The sequence below is a fragment of the Falco punctatus genome, assembly GCF_963210335.1.
Source record: "Falco punctatus genome assembly, chromosome: 7".
Lineage (NCBI taxonomy): Eukaryota > Metazoa > Chordata > Aves > Falconiformes > Falconidae > Falco > Falco punctatus.
Window position 1 is genome coordinate 9,487,309 of NC_137587.1, and position 22,527 is coordinate 9,509,835.

At 53.3% G+C, this 22,527-nt stretch overlaps 1 protein-coding gene across 2 annotated transcripts in view; it reads left to right on the forward strand.

The window, feature by feature from the left end:
* Nucleotides 1–22,527, forward strand: part of LTBP2 (latent transforming growth factor beta binding protein 2) — a 73,201-nt gene continuing 50,674 nt past the window's right edge. The window contains exons 1-3 of one of the 2 annotated variants that reach the window (XM_080396323.1): nucleotides 1–2,410; nucleotides 10,595–10,665; nucleotides 14,119–14,362. In XM_080396323.1, the coding sequence (XP_080252449.1) occupies nucleotides 1,965–2,410; nucleotides 10,595–10,665; nucleotides 14,119–14,362 (761 nt within the window). In that variant the 5' untranslated portion in view covers nucleotides 1–1,964. The remainder of the gene's footprint in view (nucleotides 2,411–10,594; nucleotides 10,666–14,118; nucleotides 14,363–22,527) is intronic. The other variant, XM_080396324.1, reaches the window with a different exon arrangement.

Sequence of the window (22,527 nt, forward strand, 5' to 3'; positions counted from 1 at the left end):
ACTCATTCCCTGTGCTTCTACTCCTTTCCTGGCTTCTGTGCACCCTGGAGGGCAGGCAGCAATGCTCTCATCCCGAGGAGGTGGGATGGCTGCACTCCGAGAGGGCCTAAAAGTCAAGGGGCAATGGGAAGAAGGGAGCTGAAGCCACTGGTTTCAAGTGGGAGAGGCTTTAGGAGTGCAACTGTTGAAGGCCAGGGCGGAGGCAGGAGGTGCTGGGGGAGCTGGACATCTCTGCCACAAAGTCTTTGGGAAGCAGATGGCTTGGTGGGGGCTAGGGGAGGCAGCACCAGCAGTGGAAGAGGCTGGAGGAAAAGGAGCATCAGTGGGACTGGGTGCTGTAAGGGGCTGGGGGTGCAGTGGGCAGGGGACAACAGCTGGTGCTGGTATGACCATTTCCCTTTTAAACCTGGTGACTAAGCTGCAGCATCTGGCTGAAGGAGCCCCTACCCTGTGGGCTGCTGAAAGACATGAAGGGTACACCTAAAGCGTCACTCAGTGTGCACGCAGAGTTCCTCGTGTTCTCCTGCAGGCATCCAGACGCAGCACTCAAGGTTGGGACATCAGGTGAGCTGCACCATTTGTCTGCCTGAGCTTGGCATGGGTTGGTAAGTGTTACTGGCCACAAGACCCTCTGCAGGGACACAGGCCCAGTGAGCATCTCCTTTCTGCGAGCACCTGCGGTGCCCTCTGCCTCCTTGTGTGCAGAGATGCCGTGAGAGGTCTTTAGCCACCCACCAAGCTCATAGATGATGCTGCTGTGGGCCAGAATGAGCCTACTCCAAACAGACAGAGCCTGCACTCCTCTGGGAGGACTTGCTCCCTGCCCGAGGTGGCCAAGGGCAGAAGAGAGCAGCAGAGATGTGGCAGAGGACAAGGCCAAGCTCATGTCTGTGGCTGAAATGGGCTGTGTGCCCCTGCCTTCGCCCTCCTCCTACCCTTCCCTCAGCCTTTCTCAGTGCCTATAAAGCAGTCATTTGAAGTCATCCTTCAACTTCCAGGTGCCCACGCAGGGGGAGGGATGGACTTCTACTCTAAATTGGCTGGATATGTCTCCTGAAAGATCTCTCTTAGCTGAAGGGCCTGGGGCTTCTAGGTGGGTGCTTGTCTAGCCTGCACCTACACAAGGAAGAGCATAAAGCCCGGAGTTGGCTTGAGGGGATCTGAGAGCTGTGTAGTCAAGGCAGGATGGCAAATAAGGCTCTTCCCATTGCCGTGGCTTTCTCCTGTGAGATGCCATCAAGCGCAGCAAGAGGGCTAGCGGTGCTGATGCGGCTCCAGAAATCCCCGCTGCGGGGGGCAGCGGCGTATCCCCCCAGCAGCCGCGTCCCCGGCTCCCTGTGCCCCGCACCCGGGGCCGCTCCGGCTTCCCGCAGCACTCCCACTGCGGCGGCAGCCGGCGGCTCGCTGCGGGCCGAGCGCCGGGGGGGCTCCGCGGGCGCACGCCGACTGCCGGGCAGGCGGCGGCCGGGTCTCCCCGGCCAGGCAGGCAGGGGTTAAGGCTTCTCTGTTGTAGTTTGTTTCCCTTTGCCAAAGTGGGTGTTGCTGGAATGTCTCCTCTCCTAAGGAGGGGGGCCGAGCCGTGTCCTCTGGAGAGGGGGGATGTCAGCATCAAAAAGACACAAAAGGGGGAGGTTTCCAAAAATAAAACCCTCCATCCCCTCCAGGCGCTGCCAGTGCCAGAGGCAGGCGCGAAGGTGCTCGGAGCTGCCTGCGGAGCTCGCTGGCAGCCGGGCGAGCGGGGCCGGCCGCCTTCCTCCTCCTCCTCCTCCTCTCCCTCCTCCTGCGGGGGCCGCCCGGCAGCCCCGCGCCCCCGGCCCCGGTGGGCGGCGGGTCCCGGCGAGCCCCGGCGCGGGATGGGGCGCTGAGCGCGGGGCGAGAGCCGGCGGTGCCCGCGGCCCCGCACCATGCCCGCCGGGCGCTGAGCGCCCCGCGCCGCCCGTCCGCCCCCGCCGCCGGCTGACACCATGCGGGGCGCCGCCGCCAGCCTGCTCCCGCTCACCTTCGCCGCCCTCCTGGGCTTCGCCGGCTGCCGGCCGGACTCCGCGGCCAGGCTGGAGCCGGGCACCGGGGGCGCGGCGCGGCCTCGGGGCCGGGGGACTGCCCCGGCGGCGACGGGCACGGCGCAGCGCCTGTCCCCGGCGCCCGGACCCCCCCCGCCGGTACGGCCCCTCCCCGCCGCCCTCCACGTGGACCGCGGCTCCGCGGCCGCCGCGGGGAGCCCGAGCGGTGGCGAGGGCCGGCGGCAGCGTCCCGAGGGTGGGCTGCCAGCGCCCCGCGGCCAGGCGGGTGATGCTGGGCTCGGGGGGCAGAGGAGCCGGCCGGACGCCCCCCGCCAGCGGCAGGGCAGCGGGCTGAAAGCCCGGGTCGTGGCCCGGGCGAAGGAGCCAAGCGGCAGAGGGAGGATGGCAGGGTAAGTGCTGCGGCCGGGGGTGGGGACTCTGCTGGGGGTGCGTGGCCTGAGCCCCGGTGGTCCCGGCGCCGGGGAGCCCCGGGTGAAGGGGCCGGCTGCCCGTCCTGAGCCCCGTGCTGCATCTCGCTGCATCCCACCTTTCCATCCTCACGAGAGCTGCCCCACTGCCTGTGCCGGGACAGATGCAGGGGTGATGCGTGGGGGGCTTGGGCCATGCTGCCCCTCGGCTGGCTCCAGCCCCGGGCTGTGGAGGGGAGCAGGACCCCCCTCGGTGCTCGTTCCTGTGCCGCGCATCTGTCCCGCACGTGTGGTGCACGATCCGTCGGGCGCATGTGTATCCGTGTGCGGGCGTGTGTGGGTGGGTGTGATGCTACACTGCCGGCTGCCTGTCGCATGGGGATGTGTGGCTGACAAGCGTGTTGGATGTGATGCCCTTGCGCTGACCATCAGGACTTCGGCAAGTCCGGCAGCAGCGGGCTGTCGGTCTGCTGCTCTCTGGGGCTGCCCACTGCCATCCCGGGAAGTGTGTGGGATGGGGGCTGCCAGGGTAGGGAAGCGGGTTGGCCATCGTATGCGTGTGGAGAGGCTGGAGGTGCTCGCTTGGCTCTGCAGGATGGAGCCTGGTTGCTGCCGCTCTTGCTGCAGGTACCTGGCCTCTTGGCTCCTGCCTCCCGTAATGGGCCCCTTGTAAGCACTCCGCGCGGCAGCTTCCCATGGCTTCAGCTGGCTCAGCCGGGGGAGGCTTCCTATGACTTGCCTGGCAGGGCCGCTTCCAGCTCCAGTCTCTGGCTACGGCCCTGTGGAGGTGGAGGGGAGATCATATGGCAAGGCCAGCTGCTCTGCTGCGAGGGGAGCTGCGAGCGGGACGTTTGGCGCAGTGCTGATGTGCCCTGGGGGCCCCCTCCTCTGCAGTTCCCTCTCTGCTCCCCCGTGGCTGATGCCCTTCGTGATGAGCTCCTCGGCCAGCTGGGAAGGGCTACCGAAGCTGTCACGCAGGCAGTTTGGCCAAACCATGCGGCAGCATGTGTCTGCTTTCTGCTTAAGCCCTGCCAGGGGGATGCCGAGGGCCAGATCTGAACATGGGCTGAAATGTCTTCTGCTAACATCAGGTGGGGAGCTTCGCTACAGTACAAAAGGCGGCTCCATCTCTGATGTTTTTCTCTCCCTTATACACTTCCTTGAAAAATTTCAAGAGATGTTCTCTGTGCCACTCTGTGTACTTTACTTCAACAAATCCACAGAAGCACCAGACTTGCTCTACTTTCCATTACGTTTGATCCCTAAAGTATTTGTCACTAATAGCTAGTCAATGGCAGGTAGGCACTGAGCAGATTTTGGCTTACCCAGTCCATTAGCCTTGGTTTGTCAGCCACCCAGAACAAGAGTCTTGGGAACAGTCAGTCCTGCTCAGTCAGGTTTGGGTTTTTTTGGGCTCAGAAAAATTTTGTAGTCGGAGTGTTGTCAGCATTGCTTTGGGGTCATGTGGCAATTCAGTTAGATTTGAGTCATCTGAGATGTAGCCTGTTTCTTTTCAATGACTACCCTGAACTGTCTCCACCAGGTTTTCAGGCTGCAGCTGCCTCTGGTGACAACAGCTGGCCCGCGCTGCTATCGGGAGCAGGCGGGCAGCCCCACGGTGCAAGCTATGCTCGAAAGAGTGCTGGACCTCTTTGCAAGTAGCCTGCTTTCATCCCTTAATCAAGGGTGTAAACGGGGATGGTTGATCCAGCACTCACACGCTGCTGACCTGTTACCAGCTAGATTTGGCTTCCTGGGGTATCAGAGGGTGCTGCTGCCTCCAACTTAGGGGAAGGAAGAGCTGTGCCTTGGTGCTGTGCTCCCCACGCAGGCTGTGCTGTGCTGTCTGCCACTGCTCTTCCCTGGAAGATGAGGGCTGGGGATGCGGGGCTTGCTCCCATCCCCAGGAACCTGAACTCTGGAAAGCGCATATAATGGTTTGTCATCAGTAGCTTTCCATCTCCTCTGGAGTCCAAATCGGCACTTTTTAAACTTCTCTATGACCTACTGTCTTTGGAGCTTATGAGAAAGTCTAGCTGAAATAATTGTCCGTGAGTAACCACATGGCGTTACTCCTCATGGAAAGCTAACTGCTGCTGCCTCCAGCCATTTGGTGAGACTCTGTCCTTCCACCTCATCCATCTTATTACGCCCCATGCTGCACCGGACACGTTTCCATCCAGGAAATTCAGGGCCCCTAAAAAACTTCATTTCATGATGTTTCATTTTTTTGCCAGGTGGGATATTTTCTGTTCTGCTATTTACACTGAACTCTTACTACTCTCTAGTATGACAACCTTCATTTTCCCTTACTCAGGTAGCTTTGCAGGCTGCACTAAACCCTGGTGCTATTTATTTATACAGTTACTTTGGCTTAAAATCTCAACTTCTGCGTGGGTTGCTTTTCCTGATTCCCCAGTCAGAGTTCTCTGCTGGTACCTCCAGGGGCCTTTCACAGTCCTATGGTTAAAAAAACGGTTTATTAGCACTATATCCTTTTCTGGATAATTACTTTCTCACTTTGTTTGATAGCGGCATACCCAAAATGGAGTTTCTTTCCTGGGGACCATTTGGATGTGTCTGCCACCCTGCTCGCAGCTGACCTTGTTGCAGGTGGGACCGCTCACACCCTTTCATGAGTGCGTCCAACTGCAAGCCTTGCAACAACCGGATTTTAGTATTTGCTCCTGGAGGTTCGTTGTGAGGCGACTCCTGACACCCAGCAAATACTGCAAAAAACGACCGTTTTCTAATACTGAGTGAGGAAATCAATCCAACCCCAAAAGCATCTCTGCTTTGCTGTGCTCTGCTTAACTTGCCTGTTTCCCCAGCCAGGAAAGATTTTCCTTGTGAGTGTGATGGGGTAGGGAGCTCCCAAGCCCTGCCGCGTGCCAGCTATGGTTTTACTCGCGTGCTGGATGCATCCCTGATTTGGGCTGTCCAGTCCTGCTGGGAGGATGCTGTAGGGATCTCCCTCCACCTCTGTGTCTCCCAGGATGTGACCCACCTCATTCCTCTGCCCCGTGGCTGGAAGGGTGGGTCCCGGTGATCATCCTCAGGTGATGTACACAACATCAGGAAGGTGGGTAAATGGGGGAGTGGTTCGGGGAAGTCTCCGCTTCTGGTGCCTGGGTGGACAATTTTCAGGGGCGTGTGAGGCTCCCCAGGTAACAGGCTGGGAGTCCCATACTCTCTCCTTCTCCCTCCCGCTTTCTAATTATGCATTCGGCACCCCAGTTCTTTGCTTAATTGCTGTTGTAGACACCATCTGTGGCTACATAGTCCTGCTTTACCCAGGCTTCGGAGGACATAGGTTCTGGCTGCAGTGTGTGTATAGGACTTCTCAGGAGTGGAAGCAGTTAATGCTGATGTGGACTTGGCAGAAGATTTTCAGTGGTTCATCGATGCCAGCAGCCTTTTGCTAATGTTCTTCATTGGGTCTGACTGCAAATATTTCATATGTAGTTGGATGAAGTTCACTGTCCTGCAGTAGAAAGGCAGACCTGATGATCTAATGGTCCCCCTGGCCTTCTGTGAGGGTGCTGTAAGTGACCTGAATGGAGTCAGTGTATCTGGCAACGCTGCCGCGTGAAGTTGGAAGATGATGCATGGGTTGCTGTTAAAATAAGTGGTGAAAAAAAAGTGAATGCTTCAGAAATAGTATGTGATCATCGCTGGGGCTGTGCACATGCTGAAACTATGTGAAGCCATGATCTTACTACTGTTTTCTTGTTTTCCATCCCCCTAGTGCTTGTTACAGTTGCTTGGCTCTGGTTTTGGATAACACTTGCAGACTCGAAAATCGTGCAGATTGTTCTCATCTTGGGTACCACTTTGCACAGCGGGGGCCTGATCCTGAAGGTGGTCTCTGGCCGCTGTAACAAAGCAGGTGGTGAAGGACTGGCTTGCTGCAGCTCCTTTGCTCAGCTGCAGGTGGTACAGGCACACCCAGTCAGGGCCATGAATGGTTCATCGGGATGTAGGGAGGCTTCACGGCGCTGGCTTCAGCTCTGCAAGGAGTGTCAGGGAGATGTCTGTCCCAGCAAAGGAACAGGCCAGTGAGTACTGCCTGACACCTCCTGCGCACCAAGCTCTCACGACCTGCTGGGGACTATACCCGGGCACGGATGGTGCGTGCTAGCTGTGGAGTGAGGTGCAAGATTGGTGTGCTGTTGCTTACTGCCCGTGCTGTTTGGAGACCTCAGGGCATACCTGGCACTTGAAACAGGGGCTGAGATGTGGATCCAGTGCCTCACCCCGCATTTTGTCAGAAAGGCAAACCTGAAGGCCCATGCCTGCACTAGTGAGCTATACCTTAGGGCTTTCTCTGGCACTGTGGCTATTCAGCTGGCTGAGCTGTTCAACCCCCTTTCTCTCCAAAAGGGGAAACTGGCTGTTGGAAATGGTCTCTCTCTGCGCTGGTCTGAGCTGGGCTGGGAACTATTTTGGAAGGTGCTAAGTGGCCCATGAGCCTCATAGCAGTCCAGTGTTACAGGCAATCAAGTCCCAGCACCTGGGAACTTCCCCAGCAATGTTTGTTTCATTTCCTAGGAAAGAGGTGTGCTAGCTGACCTGGCCCTTGGGAAGGTAAATACGTTAATTAACCCATTCCACTTGTAAGGAGACAGAGACAGGAAAGACAGACAGTTTGCCCAAGCCTTGTTCTGGTATGAGTGGCAGCGCTGGGAACAGGGCATCCCCATGCAGCATGACATAGTGTGAGTGTTCAGTGTGACTTCAGCTTGGAAGACCTGTGTGAGGACTTGTCTTCTGCTCTGCTCTGCTCTGGGGCTGCGTTGAGCTTCTTTCCACCGGGAAGAGCTGCTGACTCCTCTATGTGCCCACCCAACCTTTGGTCCCTCTGCACCCCAGGCTGCCTAGGATGAGGGCAAGGGTCCTGTTCCCCTCTCCCTGCTGCTGTGCTGCCAGTCTCGAGAGCTAGGTAAGCAGGAGGCAGCCTGGGTGCTCAGCCTTGCGCAGCTGCTGACTGCTTCAAAGTTACGAGCATGGCTTTGGCTTGGTGCATCATGGCACCCAGCAGGTCCCCTTGCTGGGAAGCTCTGCCTGCTGCCTTGGAAAGCCCTGTGTGATGGGAGGTGGCCACCAGCTGTCCGGTGTGTACAGGTAGCTCCCCAGCAGCCACCCCTGGGACGGTGACACCAGACCTGTAGGGACCCTGCCGCTTGTTTTGTTCTCCACAAGTGGCACTGGATGGAGAGCCCCAGGGCTGGATGTGCCCCACAGGTGGCTCACACCTGAGCTGCGTTTTTGCCTGAAGTGTTGGTGATGGCACGTGCAGCAGGACAGATGCAATTGCAGGCTGCCGCTCTCTGGGGCACTGTCCCTCCGTGCTGTAAAGGTGCCATGCTCCTTAAAACTCCTGAGATTAATTCTGAATTCTTTGTAAGGAAGTGAAAGCCACATGGTGTTTGAGACATGTAAATGTCAACTAAAGGCTTTAAGTAGAACCACATGTGCTCAGGACTGGGTCCTACGCGGCAAAGCCCCCATAGCTCTTTTCCCACTTCTGATGCTCTTGCTTACCTGAGACCCCATGCTCGGTGAGGTCCTGCTTACTGGGCTTTCATCAGGAAACAGTTGTGGTCCTTCTCTGCCTTCCACTCCTACCTACATGTTGCTCCTCCCAAGTGCTCGTGCCCAGTTCTGGGGGTCCTCCCTGCCTCCATCTCTGCCCACCCTCTCATCCAGAAGGTTATGGAAGGAAGAGACATTCCCATCCAGGCACTCCCTCTGCCCCTGCCTCTGAGGGCATCCCTGCCAGGCTGCTCCCCTCTGCCCATGCTGGGCTGTCCTCGCTCAAGAAGCATCGCCCTGGTGCTGGCATCTCCCTTCACCTGGGGGTTGGCAACTCATCCTGGAGCTGGCAGTGACACAGAGTGACTCTGAAAATGAGAGGTTTGTGCCAAACCCAACAGGGTTTTCATGCCTTCAGGAGTGATCCTATCCAGGCTTGGGCCCCTCTCTCTTTTAGTCTCATACCTTTCTTCCTATAACCTCTGGCTTGCTGTTGGCATTGAGAGCAGCTAGCAGCATGCTCCCTCCAGCATGCATGTGAAAGATGTAGATAAAACTTGAAGTTTAATCCCATGAAGAACTAATAGCGTGATTCAAGGCCAAAACAGCTTCTCTGGAGAAGGCAGTTATTTTGCCTTACAAGAAACAACCTCTGATGATGGGAGTAAGTTGAGGTGGGAAAGGGCAAGGGCTTTGCTCTTCGAACAGACTGGCTGAATATGATTTGCAAGGTGTGTTTCAGCCATGCCGAGGAAAGAATGGGAGCTGAGACAGTCTAAGCAAAGATGCTTATGCTGCTGCTTGGAGTGGAGTCCCTCAGCAGACCTTAATTACTTAAAGACCTATTCCAGCTCAGTGGTTTTCTCTCTTCACTGATCTGGGCATCTTTGAAAAGTTTAAGGTCTTTGGTGGGCTCTTACGCAGTAAGTGAAGGAAAGTTTGCTTTCCTTGGATAGTTTCTGGGGATGTATTATAGAAGAGACCCATAGATCTCTTTGGGCTGATGGACAAAAAACTGGAAATTGGTGCTGTAGCCCAGCCAGAGCAAATGTGAGTGGATGCAAGAATTACTTTGGCTTGTTCTGTTTGCAGGAAGTCACTCTGAGGGATTTTAAGTGCTTTCTCCCTATAAAAATCTACCCAGGTTAATAAAATGTTGATCCTGAAGGGCTGGATAATGCTTTAGGAATGATGTGGCTTCTCAGACCACTTCCCCTTCCCACATGGAGAGATTGTATCTCTGCAGGCAGCTTCATTCACGAACACCAGAATAATCCTTGGCAAACTTGCTACACACCATCTTTGGCTCTCCTAAAACGTGAGCCCCACAGCTTGAGCTCTGGCATTTATGGAGTCTCATCTCATGCCATGTGGATTCAGAAGTCACAAGGATGCTGGTTCAGAGCAGGATCGTCTTCTGACCCTGCTGTGCTCATGTTAAAGTCAATCCAGAAGACAAATGTGCATGTTTCCATGGTTCCTGTAAATTCTGTCAGCAGCTCTGTCTGCCTTGTCCAGCGTTAGAAATAAACCATACTCCCCACTTGGTTTCCAGAGGCTTTCCAGAGTGTTCAGGCTGCCTGTTTCTAACTTATTATCTTCTGATGACTGTACTCTCCCATCTACTTAGAAATGTGAAAGTTACATATTCCCAAAACCTTCCCTCCATGACGAGTAAAGATGCTTGGAGAGCAACCTGCAACTTGTTATTCCTTCTTGTTAGAGACATGTAAATATGAGGTGTGACCAGAGGAAGGTTTAGCTTAGCTGCCTGCTTGGGCATTGCAGAGCCCCTCTTGGAGGCACAGCACTGTCTCCAATAGCTATATGTTGGCAGTGATCGCCACCTGAAAACACGTAATATGGGAGAGGTGAGGAGGACGTCATTTATGTAAAGGCAGTCAAAAAGTTGCTGCAGCAAAATGCTGGAATTAACAGCCATGGAAATTATTTGAGCATCCTGGAATTAGTGTAGCACTGTGCGTGTTGGGTAGACACAAATTTCACAGCATCGGAGAGTCCCCAGCCCTGGGGTCGCTGCACCAGAGGCAGGTAACAACCGTGGGACCGGAGTGTTCGCAAAGTTGGCGAGCGGCCGGTGCGGCTGCTGGCGTGCCATCCCTCCTGGGGTAGGGCTGTGCAATGAACAGCAACAGGCGGCAGCAGTTAGGTGGAGAGTGAAGCGTTGTCTTCGGCCAGAGCAGCTCGGGACATTTGCGGAGGCGAGATGCTATGACCAGGGTTGGAATCGGGCCAAACTTACACCCCAATACCACAAAGTGCCATGAGATCTTTAGGAATTGCAGGCTGCCGGCTTCCAATTGCCCTCAGGAGGAAAATGGTTCCTCTGAGTGCGGTGCCAGGAACCCAGGCTAATGACAGTTCAAAAGGGAGATACTCCCTGAGGGATCGCTCACACTGCAGCATTCACATCGTCCTTAGGGTTTTCTTTTCCAAGCACTTAAACAACTCAGCCCTTGTCCCATTGGTTTTGATCTCAGCTGCTGGTCCATCTGGAAGGAAATATCAGATGCTGCAGGAAATAATTTTACGGGTGACTCAGAGGTGCTGGCTGCAGAAAGACCTCGGCTTCCCCTTCTCTTAACCACACTGCTTTGTCTCTCTGCTTAGGCCAAATGTCTGCGGCAGACAGTGTTGCCCAGGATGGACCACGGCTCCCGGCACAAACCGCTGCATCAAACGTGAGTATGACAGTCTCAGCTGGTGCAGGTCTTGCAGTGCACCCCTAAAAAGTGCTCAAGTATTGCTGTGATCCCGCACACATCCCTTGCACCACGGCAGGAGATGGACTGTGGGGTCCCCAGGGACAGAGCTGCAGCCTCCCCATGGGGTGCTGGGCTGTGGGTCAGCAGTCCTCACCTGCTGGCAAAGTCTGAGCATGCTGAATAATTATGGCTTTACTTTATTATCATTATTAGTGTCCATCCCAAGCAGGGTCTTGTTGAGGCAGGGCATTGCAACGGCATGTTTGCGGGTGAGTTTCGAGCCCTGGGGTCTCATCGTCTTGCTTGGAGCAAAAGGCAGGTCTGTGAAAATCCCAGGAGGTGGGAACAAGCAGAATGGGGCTGTGCTCATGTGGGTGAGTGTGGCTCATGCTGAGGGGGAAATCAGGGCTGCAAGTTACGAAAGTGCTATTAAGGAAAGCAATTAATGGGCTTGGCACAGCGGCTGGGACAGGTGGGGCTGGAGCATGGTGCAGCATGTGGGATGTGTACAATGGCAGGGGGCTGTGGGGAGCTCCTGCAGTGCAGAAACTGTGCGGCCAGGGCCCTCCTGCCTGCCCACGGAGGGGTTAATAAGGGATCTGCTCCTTCAGACAGCTTTGCGACAGCCCTGGGGACTGAGATCATTTTGGGCTCCCTGACACAGCACTGGAAAGGAAGGGGTTTGGGCAGGCACCAGTGTGACACGCGCCAAGGGCAGCTGCACTGTCATCTCCATCCCCAAGTGCTCCAAAACCACAGCCCTGTCCTTAAAACCATACCTGCCTTTAAACATCAGGGTTACACCGCCCAGCCCACCCGTGGGCATTCCGGGGGCGGCTGCTTGCCCCGTGCACCTGCCCGGTCACAGCCCGGGATGCTCGGAGGGCAGGGAGCGCGCAGGCTATCCGGGTGGGAATGCCCTGCCCAGAATAGCCGAGAGCATCTGCCTTCACTCGAGTGGCAGCAGCTGCCCAGATGTTCAGCGGGGAAAGAGGCTCAGCTTTGTTTGCCGCAGGATCTCCCAGTGCTTTGGCCGTGCTGGGATAATTGCATTAGCGATCGCTGTTCGGGAGCAAGGGGCCAAGGGCTGACTCACCTCCCTTCTCCCGCTCCCCCCCGCCGACAGAAGCCAAACGGTAGAGAGCGTGCTGTGCTGCCAGACAGCGTCCGTAAACAGCGCGGGGCCAGCCATGGCAGCATCTTTCTCTCATTAGGGGTTTTCATAGGAGTGGTAGATCCTATTTATTTATTTATTTATTTATTTATTTATTTATTTATTTATTTATTTATTTATTTATTTTAGATATATATTTAACCATCTTATTTCTTCTGGTAACGCTATCGTTTTTGGGGGTCTGACTTGTGCTTTCACACACTTGGCACTGGCAGTACTTCCACGAATGATCTGCTCTTCCCACATCGCATAGCTGGACTAGGTGAAAACCAGTGACTTTTTAAAGCTCTTTCAAGCTCTTCCTGAAACTGCAAAGGCAACTGGGAGGGGGATTAATCCTAGAGCTGGAATACTTCAGCTAGAGCTGTTCCCCACCCATCCTGCATGGAGGGACCAGAAGACTAATCCCATTCCCTTCCTCTTCTCTGTATCAGCTGCCTTAGGGGCTTTTTAGAATGCCTGGTCACTTATCGCTGCTTTCCTGCTGAAGAGCACAGTCTAACGTGACTACAAACATAGCTGGTGGGTGAGGCTGTGAGAACTGCTGTGGTCCCAGGTCCCAGCATCACGGCTCTGCAGTATTTCAGCACGTGAAGCGGTTGTTTTCAATGGCAGCCTTCCTGGTCTGGTGGTGTGTGTTAAAACAGGCATTTATTAAGAGATAACGGTAGGGACTGGCAGTCTATTTAAATCACAGCTGAGTTTTGTATTATAAATCACACCAACTTTTGGAGTGCCAGACTTCCCAGAGACGGTTAATTCCTGCCTGACTAGGACCCTGTCTCTGTTCCAGGGTCTGCAGTGGTGGCTGATTTATTTTACTTGGGGATTTCATCAAAACCTCTGGCTTTAACCTATACAGCCCTACGTGACTTGGGTTCTCCCTTTACTTGAGATCTCCCTCTCTTCCTGAGTGTTAACATGGTAATAAAGGTCAAATGAAGCATCCCAACCAACATATCCCTGATCTAGTTAGGAAAAGGCTGATGGCAGTCCAGTTTTGGGGTGAGGGAAGGGTTGTGCGGGCTATGCTGCTGTGGAAGGACCTCAGAGTCTGCACAAGGACTTCTTGTCCTGCTTGGTGACAGCAGGATGACGTGTTGATGGCACTCGAGGAGAAAACTCTCTGTATGTTTGTTGCCCAGAAGCAGCGTTTCTCACAGGCGTGCTTGGATCTCATGGGGACGGAGAGCCCAGCCAGAGAGGGAGGGATGTGCTCGTGAAAGCCCAGCAGCTGTGTGCGAAGGTGGTGGGATGTTAGATGCTCTGCAGCCTCCCTGGGGCAGTCCTGGGGAACGGGCCCTCAGCAGGAGCGGTGGCTGCATGTTTCAACCCATCCACAGGGTTCCCACGTGGCTGGAGGTTAATGTCCACCTTGTGTTGTACAATGAGGTTTCATTACCTTTCAGCCAGCTGGCCCTTTCCTGCTTTGAAGGACGACACTGTTTTCTGGTGCCTTTTCAATTACTCTTGCTCAGAACAACAAGCCTGGTCCTACCGGAGCGAACTGTGGTTTCCTGGCTCTCGCTGGCTGGGTTATAAACCCAATTTGGCATCTGTTGACTTGGGAAGTGTTAGGGTCCGGCATATAATTAATAGCACTTTCCTCCTAGGGTGCAAACTGAAGCTGATGTGCTGTAATTAGGAACACACACAGGCTCAGAGGGTGATTTGGGCATAAAGTTAATGAACTGTAAGTCCCCATAGCTGCACCCATCGCTGCAGAGGAATTTGAGAGCAGAGACTCCAAAATCATCTGTAGAGGGAGAGCTGGAAAGCTCTGCAGGGGACAGACAGGGGGGGACCATGCAAATCAGACCCCAAAATGGACTAAAGGTAACAGGCAATCCTTTGCTTTGGGATTGAGGTCCTATTCAAGCCCAGAGCGCTATGGGCAGTGCTGGAGGCCATACGCTCTCTGCAGACCATGCTGCTCATTTCTGAGCTTTCTGAAGCGAGTGTTGTTGGGGAAGAGCTCTGCAGCGGGGAGAAGTGGGAACAGAAACAAGTCTCTGGTGGTCACCTTGCATTAGGGACCCGCAGCAGAGCTCTGCAGCGGGGAGAAGTGGGAACAGAAACAAGTCTCTGGTGGTCACCTTGCATTAGGGACCCGCAGCAGCAGTAACACCGAGACTTTGAAGGTCACCTGTCTGCAGAGAGGAGATGGGACCGCTCCAGTTGTGCTGCCCCAGCTGGGTGCTACCACCATGGGAATAAGCTTCGTGTCCGCTAACCACCTTTCTGTGTCTCCACAGCTGTTTGCGACCCACCGTGCCAGAACAAGGGCTCCTGCAGCCGCCCCCAGGTCTGTACCTGTCGCTCGGGCTTCCAGGGTTCCCGGTGTGAAGAAGTCGTTCCCGAGCAGGAGTACCACCCGCCTGGTGCTGCCGCCGCCTTCCAGACCCCAACAAGCTCCCTGCGGAGGAGGACCAGCATGGCAGGGCGGGATGCCTCCCTGCGAGGGGCTCAGGTGCCTGTCCTGCGGCACGTCCCAGCTGTGTAAGTCAAACCTGGTTCCCGGCAGGATGCTCCCCCAAACCCACAGGCAGCTAATGCCATGCTCAGTCAGGCCACAGCCTCTGCTCCATGAGACCAGTCGCCTTGGCTCCCGGTGGAGGCTTCTCCCTGGGCTCTGGGAGCTTGTAAGGGGGTCAGGTCCTGCTGTCCCTCCAAGGGACTCAGTTTGTCCCCAGCACTGTGCCATGGTCCCCAGGCACATGCAGGAACAGGACAACCTAGTGATGGTCCTGTGGGGAAGGAGGACTGGGAAGCTCAGCAGTTTGCCCTTGTCCAGCTGTTGAACAGCCTTTGTGGTAGCGGCAGGGTGGATGGAGGAGCGGCTGTTAAACTTCTTTCCCAAGAAGATGTGTTTAGTGCAGTATGTCCATGTAGTACCCACAGAAGAGTACATAGATCTGAGGTGTGCTGTTAAGTGCTGGTATGAGCAAAGCGATGATACTCAGAGATGTCTGCTGGCAGACTCTAGTTGTTACTGAGCCATTTGTTCCATATTTTTGTGTCACCTTGCTGTGGTATTGGCCATTTTAGTACCCAGCCAGGTGCCTGCTTATTGGGTACGGAAGCAAAGATGCAGCTGTTGGAGCTCACAGAGGCTCCGTGAGTACATGTTAAACTCAGGGTGACAGCTGTGGCATCATCTGGTCCTTTTGGATGAGGAAAAGCTTATGGCTTCAGCCAACCTGCCTCAGGTCGGTGCTGAGGTGCTCTTGTACTCAAGGTGCAACTCCTCCACACTTTGTGTTTTGCAAAGCCCCACTGGGGTTTTTCTGCTGAAGGAGGTAGTGAAGGTGGGAAGGGTGGCTTTCGCGGGCAAGCACCGCTACTGTGCTGGCAGCTTGATGGGGATAGAGATGAGAATGATGCTTGCTGCTTTGCAACAACCTACACATGTTATTTTTCTTAAAAATCACCTCTGCTTTCCTGTAAGGGTCCATGGATGCAGGAGTGAAGTGGCAGGCTGCACCACCCCTAAAAGTCCATGTCTTTCTTGCTGCTACTCACTCAGTTGCTGGGCCAGGTAGACTGGCTTTGTTGGTAGGCACCACAGCAGACAATTTGCACATGGCTTCCAGCAGAAGTCCCTCAGTCATAGTCAGTAAGTCATTACAGGGAAAAAAAAAAAATGTTAGGTGCCTAACCAGGAGGTAACTTCAGTTTCTTCTTTTCTCCTCAGAGCTGTTTTGAATTTTTCTGTCAGCATCACTTTGAACTGCCTGAGAGGGCAGTTCAGCCTTCGTTTTTCTGTACTCCTGCAAGTTGCTTTTAACGTGCCTGTTGCACCTAAAGTAGCTGTTGCCTTTCTGCCTCTTCTGAAGCAGAGGCAATGCATGGGCTGGAGACATTTCTAGACACTTACTCTCAGCCATCTACAATTTTGGAGGGGTTCAGATGACTGACGAGGAATTGACTGACACGAAGCAGTTCACTGAAGCCAGCATATCTTGGTGCCCAAATGAAAGACTATCTGATGGGAACCAAATTCAGGCAAGGCAGAGGTGATGCTGGCAGGGAGAGGTGGCTGAGCCTCTGTCATCGCTGCCCGGAGAGAGGCTTGGTGCCTGAGCGAACATGCAGCCCTTGCATGTGCCTGCAATCCTGGTCATTGCTGACGAGTTTCCCCGCAGCAATGCCACCGCTCTGTGTGGAGGGCCTGGAGGGGAGGGAGAGCAGTGCCCTTGGAGATACAGCACCTGTTGAAGGCTTTCCCAGTAAGGAACATGACCTCAGGCTCTGCACAGAGGACAGGGGGCTGTGCAGGCACTGGCAGAGCATTCCTGTCCAGAGAGTCAGACACAGCGTCTAGCGATCGCTGAGCTGGGATTGCTGAATGCCCAGCTGCCTGCTGTACCTTAAACCCTCTGGCACTGTCCCAGGGAAATAGGACTCCATTAAGGACCATGCCGTGCCCTTCCTCCTTCCCTCCCCATGGAGGCCATAGGATGTCACCTTATCCCATGTTTCAATGAGAGCATTTGATGTTTGTCCTTTGCAATAGCTGCAGGTAGAACCCTGGGACGTGTCGACCCCTGACTGCCTTCTGGAGCCATCCTCAGATTCGCCGAGACCGCTGTGCATGTCTCCAGGAGTGAGCTCTCACTGCCCCTCTGGGTGCTGTGCTGCGGGGTGCTGCCTTTCCTGCCCAGGCAATGCTTTGCAGGCAGGTCTGGGGCTGCCTGCACCCTGGCACTGGTCTGCATTGAAATGCCTCACTTTAGCCCCTGGACATTTTCCCGTACAATTCAGTTGCTTGGGTTTTGCCCACGGACCATATAACATATGGCGTGCAACTGGCATGACCTAAAAGTCTTGCTGCTGTTAGATGGGTTGTTTCCAAAATACTGTTGAGTGGCCGCTTCAGCCTGCCGACTTCTGGGCTAGCTGTGGAGCCTGCTGGAGTGAGCATCCTCAGCCGGAGGTGTGCTCTTGCTGCCATTGCACCTGGGCGTGCCTTCCCGCTGCTTCCCTTGCACTGGTGTTAGTCTTCGTTTGGCCCCCCGGGTAAGTTGGCTCGGTTTAATAAACCAGCAAAAAAATTAACACAGCAAAATGAAGGATAATTTTTTTTACCCTTCACTTCAGTGGGCTAAATTGGCTTTTTGAAAGATGGTGAGGACCGGGAGAATTGGCTGGAATCACAAGGCTCGTGGTGGAGGGAAGGGAAGGAGTGGGCTCCCTTTTGGGGGGGAAGCCTCTTATTAGGTTGGTCATTTGTCTAATGAAGCCATACGCTCAGACTTGTCTGAACTTGGAGCCTGCCTCTTGCAGTTACAACATCATCTCTTTCTGTGCTACCGCTAAAGTACACTCTGTGTTTCTGCATCGGGCTTTCTCTGTACAGCTGGGCTGTAGCAGCAAAAGCAAGGAGCGGATTTGTCTTCCCAGAGCTACGTAGGTCTTGCTTATACTTGCAAGTATGAGGATCTGTTTAGGCAATGCAACCTCAGGGTCACCTTCACTGGAGTTCAGTTTGCTGCCAAATCTGAGAGGAACACCTTGGGCTTTCCAGTCCTTGGTCTTCTCCTGGATAAGGATGGGTTGTGCTGGTGAGACACTGACTTTTTCTAGTCAGCCCACCACGATCTCACAGCAGCTGGCTTGCTTGTCTGATTTGTCAGTAAGGAAGAGGTAGAAGAAATTCTTCGTGGCTCCGTGGACAGAGGACATTGGGTGGTTCCAGGTCAGTGGTTGTGAGAAGACTATGAGATCCAGGACAAACAACCAGTCCCCGATTTCCCTGCACATTCGCATTGCTAACAAGGAGGAGTTGCACAAAAGCGGGAGCTTATAGACCTCTAAACCTCGTCTTGCTGTGCCAAGACAGGAAATCAGTTCTCACACGAGTGAATTTGCTTTCTCCTTTTGTTTACTTGTGTGTATATTGGCTTTATTTGTGTTTGTTTGTACGGAGGTAGCAATCGGGAGCTCTGAAGTCATGCACTACAACAGTGCTGTATTAGATGCCGTATAAACATGCAACAAAACCCATGAATCCTTCCCGGAGATCTGCTCTCTAAGCAGAGATGCCTTTGGTCTCAAAGTGTTTTGAAGCGAGTCTTCACAGAGAGTCAGGAGAGCAGCCTCCCAGGTTATTCAGGAATTGCCCGGACCAAAATATCCCCCACTTGCCTGAGTGATGGGTCTGCTTTAGAATTATTTATCTGCAGCTAGATGGACTTACTTATAATGACTGCCCTTTCACCATGGAGAGTAGCCTGGTCTGGGGGTAGGAAGTCTTTAGAAGTCTGGAGGAGCCTATAAAGCCTTGGTGAAGGGCATGACCAGGCAGCTGCCTGTTTTCATGGCCCCATCTCTGGTACATATGCTCAGGCTCTCCAGAGCTCACGCCTGGAAACAGAAGCAGCGATGCCTTCTGTGGTTTCCCTGCCAGGAGAGCCCGGGAAGAGCAACTGTGACAGCAGGAGATAAGTTACTGTCTTCTGCCCTCTGCCTTGGTGAGAAGTAGCAGCTTCTTGACCAAGGGTTGTACCAGTCATACACAACTGGTTGTATGGGCTGATTTGTATTTGCAGCTGGTGGATGTGAAGGTTAGCAAATGGAAATGTGGGCATTCCCAGTGTAGCTGTCATAGATGCTTTTCCAGGCACGCTGGCAGTCCTGGGAAGATGTGGACGTGGACATCAGCCTGAGTGTAGTGCTAGGCACAGATATCTGTAGTGCTGCAATGTTACACGTAGTCATCAATGGCTCTGTTTGGAGAGGTACCGGGGAAGAATTACTGCATCCTTGGCTTGCCTATATGGTGCACACTATCTCTTCTTCCTGGGACTAAAGAAAAAGACTTGCCCAGCCTTACCTGAGCTCAGCACTTTCCCAGGGGAAGACATGGCTAGGAGAAGGGCAGCACCAGGTTTACCTTGCTGACATCAGAGCTGGTGATGCTCCAGCCCTCATCCCTTCAAATACAGGCTGAGCAACGAGTACCACTTCCCGAGCCCCTTCAGCAGGCCATGGCGCAGCAGAGGTTTCAACTCGGGTGCCTGAGGGAGCCTGCGGGGACTTGTTAGCTGCTGCAGAAGCCGGGAGGCCCTCACGCTGTGCTGCTTGGAACAGGGAGTGCTCCGGAGAGCAGAATCCTGGGGGTGTTAGAGGCCCTCCCAGCATGGACTAGCTGCAAATCCTCCCTCTTCTTGATCTCAGCCTGAATCTCTGCCCGGAGAAGCAAAGCCCCGACAAGGGATGATTGTGCGGGTGGAGCTGCACCTCAGCCCAGAAGCCGAGCTAAATGAAAACAGCTTTGTTTTCCTAAGGCTGTAGTATCAGCAGAATTCCTGTTTATTTAGCAGGGAGTGGAAAGGGCTTGCACCCCTGCCCCTCACCGTCAGGATGGACAGCCTCTGACCCCAGGCAGCATGCGAGGAGGGTTCTGCTGCTGCCACCTGAGCAGGTCCCTCCTGCAGGAGTGCCAGGCATAAACCTGCAACCAGCGTCTATGCAAGGGAGCCGTGCTGCCCCGATGGGATGTGTGCACTGGATGGGGGCAGCCTGGGGAGCAAGGCATCCTTCCTCTTCACAGAAAAGAAGAGATGACTGGGACCTGCAAAGCATTTTCCCAGCATCCCAGGCAAGGGAAAAGGGCATAGCTGTGGTATAAGGTGCTGAGACACTGTGAAGGCAGCTTAATGTGGCTAAGCTCTTGAGGGCAGGGAGCTTCCTCTGAGAGGGCTCTGTTTAGGTGGGGCAGTTGCTGGGAGTTGCCTGATGTTTTCGGGATGGAAAAGGAAGAAGGCTGAGTTGTGACATGCCCACCCCACTGACTCCTATCTCAGAGCCTCCTCTCCAGCACCCTGGAGGAAACATCTCCTCCCTTCCTGATGAGAGGAAGGGCTATATGCAGCCCTCAAGGAGTTGTGGCAAGCACTCCTGGCCTGGGGACACTGGGAACCTCATGCCAGCAGGGACGTTCTGCCAAAATCTCTATTCTCTCTCCTGGAAGCAAAGGATGAGGAACAGCAGAAAGCAAGCAGAAGGCAGGATCTTGGGTGTGCAGCAGAGGTTGCTGGATGAAGTATATTTCTTCCCTTTTGAATATTGGCTGAAACCAGCTCCTGTTCTGATGGCAGCCAAGTATCTAGCATGGTCCTTTGCAGAGGAGAGCAGGGCCCATGGCTGGATGTAATCCTCTCCACCCTCGGGTGGCCATACAAAACATGGTGTTGAGAACTGTGGCTTAGCAAAATCAGCTTGATTAGCTTGTTGTCATTGAGGACTAGCAGATAAAATGAAAGTTCATTGCAAGATCACTTGCTTTTTAAAGATGCTGCTCCAAACAGAGACAGATTTGTCTGAATTGTTAAAGCAGGATCTGGGGCCTCTTGTCTTGCCAGCTTTGAACTTTCCACATTTATGAGAAAAAGGGGAGCTTTCTTACTGGCTTACTTGGGTTGCTGCCAAATGTCCGGGACTGTTTGCCCACAATATATATGTAGTACTAGAGGGAGGTCTATACTAGCCACATACTTCCTGAACACACCTCTGTACACTTCTGCTGGCTTTACATTTATGAGGGGTACAATTTATTGATACCCAAACAGCAGAGAAACTAAAAGCTGACCCTGGCTGAGAAGCTCCCCTCGTGTAGGTGCATTCTCACGGCACGGGCTGTGCCAGGTTTCCTACTTTGCTTGGGATGGGTCCAGCCCAGGAGATCCATAGTGTGTGATGTTGAATTCCTTGGGTAAAACACTGGTACCAGCCTTGCCTTCTGCCACTGCGGTATCTATATGCTCATTACTTGAATGACATATTTTCCCAATGCAGATAAGCCCTAACTGCAGCTTTCTACCTTTGACAATATATTTTTCACAGGATGGCCAAGCGTTTACATTCCTTGATCCAGAGCAAACTTTGAGTAGATATCCAAGATCTTGTTAAAAAATTGAAACTAAAAAGCTGGTGCCAGTCTGTGTGAGAATATGTGAGAAGAAATTCCACTCAGGGCAATGAGATCGCCATAAGCTCTAGATCTCTGCCCCCCTCCTGCCTTGACATAGTTGAAAGCCCTTGGCAAGCTGGCTGGGAAGCCTAAAGGAAACACTCAAGCTACCCAAGAGGAGCATAAATGTAATTTTTCTTATATAAAAATACTTCTATTTTTAAATTACATGATACACCTTCTCTAGCCTGGCACCAGCTACAGTTGCTCTACTTTCTAGTGTTTTAAAGCTGTCAGCACCATTCTGGTTTATGTGTTTTATGTATTTACTTTCCAGGGGGTTGCGTACGCTTCAGAGCAGCAGGAGGATAGCTGGCTTTTCAGGCTCCTTTTAAAACTCCAAATATGGGCTTTACATTAGGCCTGTTCATCTGCACCTCCTTGGGAGCCATTCCTATAGCTTAATTCAGCCTCTAGGCTTTGCGAGAAAACGGTCAAATGCACTTTTCCTTCTAACTGAAAGAAAAGTCCTGCTACTGTCAGCTTAGCTCGAGAGTACATGCAAGAGAGCAGGGTGCAGGGCAGATGCATTGTATGTGTGGTGGGTGAGGTAGTACAGAAAATCCAATTTATAGCCTATTTTATATACTATACATATAGCATTTGGGACCTTTATGACAATACCATTTATAAAGCAGTTGTATAAAAAAGAAAGATGTTAGAAGAGCGCTAATACCACACGATCAAATGCTGGAGAGCTTTTCCCCAATGCCTGAATTAGGATTGTCGTCCAGCTTGCTTTTAGCTCCCTTGTGCATATGAATTACGCTGCACTTTCCCATACCTGACTGTGTGCTGCCTTATTTGGTTTAAGCTGGTACTTAAGCAAAATCAAAGCTGTTCTCTTTGGTTTCAAGTGCTTTGCACAAATCACCAAGTGCTGGCAGGACACAAGGGATGAATTGAAGTTGATCTGGTACAAGGAGCGGTTGAAATGCAGGTGTAGAACTCTCCATGTAAAATATGCTCGCTTTCTTCTTTAGTCAGAAGCATCCTGAGAAATGCTTCCCTGAGCGCTTGGTGCTGGATGGGATTGGTATCCAGTTCTCCGCACCACCTCATTATTGTCTCACTTGCGTGGGGACTCTCTTCGGGGACATACAGAACCTAAACATATAGGCAGGCATTAAGAAGAGATTCAGACTGGAAAAATATTATCTGTTACAGCTGAAGGAAAAAAATTCTCCATGGGAGGAAGAAATATGGAAGAAGGAGAGGCTGAGATTTTGCAGAGTAGGAGTGAACAGCAAATTAGGCAGCAGAGAGTAATGCGTTGCGGCTGCATGCTAGAGGCCGGTGGTGCTTAGGACTTTGGAGGCAAAAGCCCTGAGTCTCATGGGTTTTTTTCCTGTGTACCCTGGGGTTCTGCACTGAGTCAAGGTATTCTTTGTTGCTAGAAAAGATCTTGACAAATTGGAAGGAATTCTGAGAACTACAAAAGGAGGGAGGGAGGGAGCTGAGGGGAATGGTTAACAGACCCACATCTGCAAAACTGAGCCAAACGCTGGCCTTGGAGGATGGGGAGCATACTTGGAGGCTGAGGCTATCTAGAGGGGGCAGGTAGGGTGTATTAGGTTGCCTGTGGCCTTGGCAGGGTGGCCATGCTAACTTTTCAGCTACGAGGCTTTCTACGACAGCGAAGTGCCAAACTTTTCCAGGGATGTAATGACAGGTTGATAACGACACTGGA